Here is a 5572-nt window from a genome sequence, read left to right on the forward strand (position 1 = left end):
GGTATTCAGCTGTTCTTGGAATGATTCTCTTGTCTTTTATTCCATAGCATGGCCATGGTTATTTAACAGAAAACCTTGGAATACCAGTCTGGGGCTCCTATGCTATTTTTGGGTTGGCAACTCTGTTCTCAGGACTGGTACTGGGACTGGTAAGTGAAGCATTTGGAACAGATTGTGACCACTGTGTGTTACACTTGTGCTGCCTTCACCTCAGTGGTTAACTGTTGTTTTTGGGATACACTGAGCTGGAACACAGGGATGGGGGAGCAGGATGAAGCCCCCATAATCCAAGGGGAAGTGGTCAGTGACCTGCTACTCCCCTGAGGCACACACACAGGGGTGGGGCTGGGTGGGATCCATGCCAGGCTAGCAGTAAGTAAATGGTTGGACTTGATCTTAAAAGTCTCTTTTCCAACCCAGATGATTCCGCGTGCAGAATGTTTGGAGGTTTCAACTTTCACTCCTTTGGTTTCAGATGATGGTGTTCCTGGCTGACTGTATCTGCCCCTCCAAAAGGCACAGACCAGCACAGTACCCTCAGTCAAGTAAGCCCCCTGTAAACTTTTAATTCAGTTTGGTAAATCTATGACATAAATATTGGTACAGGACTTGTGTGTGCAGGACCCGAGACTGAGCGCCTGTGATTGATGCTTTGCTGGTTGCCCTTAGGGTTTTAGTGGGTTTGCATTTAGCTAAACTTTTAAAGAACTTTGTTTTTTTAGGAGGTAGAAAAATGCTTTTAGAGCATTTTCATACCTGCAAGACATGAAGTTCCACATGGGCAGGGAGGGAAAAGTTTTGAGCGGAGCTCCCCGCGATGCTAAAAAATCTTAGTGGTGTTTATTTGTGTGTGCGTGTTTCCCTTTCTCCTTAAGGAAAACTGTCTCCAGAGGCAGGTGAGCTGCTGAAAAAGCTGGATGAAGAGCAAGAAGCAGACGAGGAAGATAACTCAGATGATGAAATGGAGGGCAAAGAGGTGTCCAACAGAGACTCGTCACCGAGGGCCGTGAGGCAGCGCCTGGCGAAAACGGCTGCTCCACTGGATAAATCTTAGCTGGATTTGTGAGCAGGATTAGTGTTTGAGTCATCAACTCAAAGGGAGATAAATGTCAAATCCTTCAGCTTGAAGAGAAGAATGACTCCTGTCTTGGTAATGTGGATGCATTTCATGAAGTCAGACAAAAAAAAAACAAAACAAAAATAGAGGCATCTTTGGCGTCAGGTTTTTAAAAGTAAAACTTGCTGTTGCAAATGGCTGGAACTTCTCCTGCCTGAGTGCAGGGAAGTGCCAAGAAATCATTGATGTGGCTCCTGGAACGACTTGTTCTCTAGGGATTATTTTTACCAGGATGAAAACCAGTGGACTTGTTGCACGAGGGGAACATTAGCAAGGAAAATGCACTAACCTGTTTGCTGTCAGGGTGTTCAAAAAGGGTTTTCTCAGTCTAAATCTTACCTAGTTGTGTTCCGAAGAAATGCTGAGGGGGGAAAAGTCCCCTCAGTTATGGGACATGTCCCAGGCTTTTTTATGTGACAGAAACTGCTTTTTGCTACGACAATGAGAGCTACAAACCCCCAGGTTTTTGTCTTACAGGAGACCATGGCACAAGCACTCTGTAGCAGGATTCTCTGGCTGACCAGAAACCTGCTATTGGCATCATTTTTCTTTTAGAAAAGGCTGTAGAAAACTATATGAGCTTCTTGGCAAAGTAGTTCTCTTGAAAGGAAAAAAAAAAAATCACAAATAATAGCACCATGAAATCTTGTTTGTGACTCCAGGTGGGAATAGTTTACATGCAGGGTCCTCTGTGTGAATCCTCTCCACTCTCCCTGCTGGATGGCAGTAGGACTCTGGCTCATTTTTAATACATCATCAGTGATTTCTACTTAATCAAATTTTACTGCAAAATCCAGGCAGGCTTTACCTGGCCTGAAGTTGAAATAACAGCTTCCTAATTTCTTCTACAGAAACATTTTTTCTTTCCCCTGTTTTCACAAAACCATTTTTTTGAACCATATACTTTAATTTTTTTCCTCTTTAAAAAAAAAATGTAGTTTACTGTTTTCTGTATGGTATTTGTTTTCACTCTGTATAGAAATAAAAAGAATGCACATGCCCGTTGGACCAGTGTTATCTTGTAAAGAATTTTCCATATTCTTTTAATTTCCAAAATATTTGCAAAGGAAGGGTTACCCTAAAACTGAGCACGTTTAGATTTTTTTTTTAATTTTTTTTGACAAGCCTATTCTTGCTGATTTGTTTTTTGTTTGTTTGGTTTTTTGTTTGTAGTTAGTTGGTGTTTTTGTTTTTTTTTTAAATTGTTCTTCTGAGTGGGTTTGCAGGACTGGCAGTTGATAAATCTGTGTCAATAGTAAACTTGGGTTTGAGTATTAACAAAGCAAACGTAGAAATGCTATGAAATGATAGAAATGACATTTTCCCTGCAACCCTAAATCCCTGCTCCCCTAGTGAGTGTTAAGAAGACAAACAAGGAGCTTGTAATGAACAAGGAATATTGGGAAATCCAATATTTGGAGCTCCAGCAGGTGAATCAGCTCATAAAGAGTTAAGAATGTATAATAATGGGTTTTTTTAGTCAGTCTTGATGACTCCTTTGTAAGGTGCATTTTAAGTGTATGTGATAAAACATAACTCATGGAAAAAAAAAGTGATTTAGTTATCCAGATGTCTCAGTGAATCTTCCAAATTGAGATGAATGAGTTGTTATGTCTTGGATCTTCCTCCTTTGACTTTTTCCCTGGTTTTTTTTTTTCCCCTTTCCCGAGCGTTGGTGCTCTGGAATGACTTCAGGGCTGGGTTGTGTGTTTGGAAGATGGAACTGATGTTTGAAAGGGTCCTTTTGGGTTAAAATCTGAGCATTCCTCTAATTTTATTTTTTTTTTAAGATAAAACTTTTCCTGGTGTTGGAACGGAGACCACTGTGTGCCAGAAATGCCTTTGAGGTGTTGGGCTTGTGGGATTGCCTTAAATTCTCTGAGAGTTTAGATTTTAGCCTCTGTAAATAAAGCAATAAATCCATGATATGCTGAGGAGAACCAGTAGCACAGTCTCTGATAAATGGTGTATTTTTTAGTGTTTGGAGAGGGCTTGAGAAGGCAGGACACAGAAATGCTGTAGCTGTTTTTAAGGAATTAAGCTCAAAGCTGAACTGTATGTGCTCACTGCACTTGGAATATATTTAAATGTAGCTTTTATAGGTGGAGGGTTTTCTAATTTTTTTCACTTACAGTGAAACTTTGTTCAATATACAGAGTATATGCTGATAACTTTTGAGTTAGAAAAGAACAACCAGCCTTTTCTTTGTCATGCTGTACTCGTAGACTCCTGGTTGAACAAGAACTCCCAGCACTAATTTACCTTTTGCCTTTGCACACTCTTCTCACTGCCCTCCCTGCCTCAGGCAAGCAACCAAATCCCAAACCTGCCTCTTAGGGGTAAGTGTTCCCAGTTGCTGGAATCCAGCCTCTGTGTGTAACTTCTGCAAGCATTTAGCCATAGGCAGCCTGGTTTTGCTACTCTCTGTAGATCTTCCCATTCATCTTTTGCATAATGTTGTGCTTTGGGCCTGTGAATATTGAAGTTTTTTGCTGTCTTTTTTTTTTTTTAAATAAAAAAAAAAAAAATCTCTCTATTCCAAAGATGTTTACTGAGGCTGAGTGAAGGTTGCAATGTAACACAAGTGTAAGAGCCTGTCCTTTGTGTGTACTGATGATGCTTGAAAACCAGTTTGAGCCTGTTTCATTCCAGAAGGAATTAATTACCTGTAACAAGACTTTTTTTTTCTTTTTTTTTTTTTTTTTTAAATGTTTCGGAGAGTCTTCAAGTAAAAAAATAACCACCATCTTTGGATTCCTGTGTTTGTGTCTTCTTTTTTCAAGCCAGTGTCTTGCTGTTTAGTGATGAACCAGCTGTTTCCATGGATAAAAATTGTAACACCGCAGCTGAAAAAATATCTTTGTGATAAATCTTTTTGAAAAGATGAGTTTGAACAATAGTTCAAACTAAAGCTGCACCGGGGTGCTTGTGTTTTTTAGTCAGGACTGGCTTGGGTACCTCCTTTTGATTAAATGGTTTGGGAAGGAGCTTTCACTCATCCCAGGCTTGGCCAGCAGTGGTAATAAAATGGGTTTATTGTGTAGCAGAAAAAGGTGGGCTGGAGTTGACAAATGAGGTTTAAAATCCCTTTTTTTTTTTTTTGTGACTGTTTTCTGTAGTTACGTAAAACGCCTGCAGATGGTGTTTCAGCTGCAGACGACCCCTCCCTCTCCCACCTCCACAGTGCATCCAGCCCCAGGAGCTGGAGGGATCAACACTGCTGCATTAATCTTGGAGTGGGAAGCTTAATTCAGAATTGTGGGAAGCTCTGAAATGAAAGAGGAGGGAACAAATCCAGGCAAGGAACGCTCAGAGCGCTGCTGAGTAACACTCCCGGTGCCACCTGTTTTCCTGTTCCCTGTTCTTTTCCTCCATCTCTGCTCCAGGAGTGAGTATGGAGGATGTGGTAGGTGCAGCCTGAATGTGTGGAGTTTTCTGGGAAAGTGCAATAATACTCTTAGTTGCTCCCCAGCAGGAGTAAGGAATGGGCATTGCCTGGGGAATTAAGTGGATGCTCGTACAAACCTCACTTCCCTCCTCTGCCACTCAATATATATAACAGAAAATAGCAGCCACTCCTAAGGAAAAAAAACAACCAAGGAGAAAGTCAAACTGAAGTGTATTTAGGTGTTAAATTGGTTGGGACCAGCCTGGTGAGAAACAAAGAAGCAGCTGTGTGTTGTTGGCAGTCGGTGTTTGCCAGATTGCCAACGTCAGCTGCAGGTTTGGTTTGGAAATCAGGGCTTTCAGTTGGGACAAAGGCTGATGGAAGGAGAAATTTCAGTGTGTTATAAACCATTGCAGTGTTTAGAAACACCCAAGTACAATCTCAATTTTGAGTTGTTTTGGTTTTTTTTTTGATTTAAGAAGAGGGAATTATATCTCTTCCAGGTGTCTTGTTCCTTGTTTGCATCATCTGGAGTTCTTGGTTTGACCTGAAACCACCATCACCTTTGGCTCTTCCCTGAGTTTTATTTCTTGGCTGATTCCCTACAATCCACCCTTGGACCAGCTTTTCTTTACCTTGAAAAGTCCTTACCTTGCTGTGGGCTTTAACTTCAGCAACTTTGTAGAAGAGATCCTGCCCTTTTCCTCCACTTTTCCCTATTTAGCTCTTTAAACTTTCCAGACACAAGTTTCATTTCTGTTCAGCATTGCGTGTGTAATTTCTCTTTAACTGCCTGGCAGATCCAGAAAGCTCTGGAATACCAACTCTTAGGTCCTAAGAGTTCCACCTTCCCCAGGTAGGTGCCCAAAAGCCAGGCAGGAATGCTGGGAACCAATGCCAAGGGATTGAGGTGGGTGTGGACTTTGTGTGTGACCGATGTCCCTGAAGTGAGGGCAGGCTCTGAAATCCCTGTGAACAGCAGAGGGGGGGGGGAAAGGCACCAGTGAAATCTCCTGGATGTCTCTGTTTAAAAGGCTTTTATAAGTTAAATTATGTCTCCACAAAAC

The 5572-nt window shown here is 41.5% G+C and overlaps 1 protein-coding gene across 1 annotated transcript in view; it reads left to right on the top strand.

The window, feature by feature from the left end:
- The window catches only part of TMX1 (thioredoxin related transmembrane protein 1), a gene marked incomplete at its 5' end in the record, with an annotated part of 6452 nt that extends 3389 nt beyond the window's left edge, over positions 1 to 3063 (top strand). The window contains 3 exon segments of the mRNA XM_029963619.1: positions 10 to 149; positions 476 to 545; positions 876 to 3063. Of these exon segments, the coding sequence (XP_029819479.1) occupies positions 10 to 149; positions 476 to 545; positions 876 to 1054 (389 nt within the window).
- Positions 3064 to 5572: the final 2509 nt, after the last annotated feature.

The sequence above is a fragment of the Manacus vitellinus genome, unplaced genomic scaffold, assembly GCF_001715985.3.
Source record: "Manacus vitellinus isolate BGI_N305 unplaced genomic scaffold, ASM171598v3 scaffold_103_pilon, whole genome shotgun sequence".
In the NCBI taxonomy this organism is placed as follows: Eukaryota; Metazoa; Chordata; class Aves; order Passeriformes; family Pipridae; genus Manacus; species Manacus vitellinus.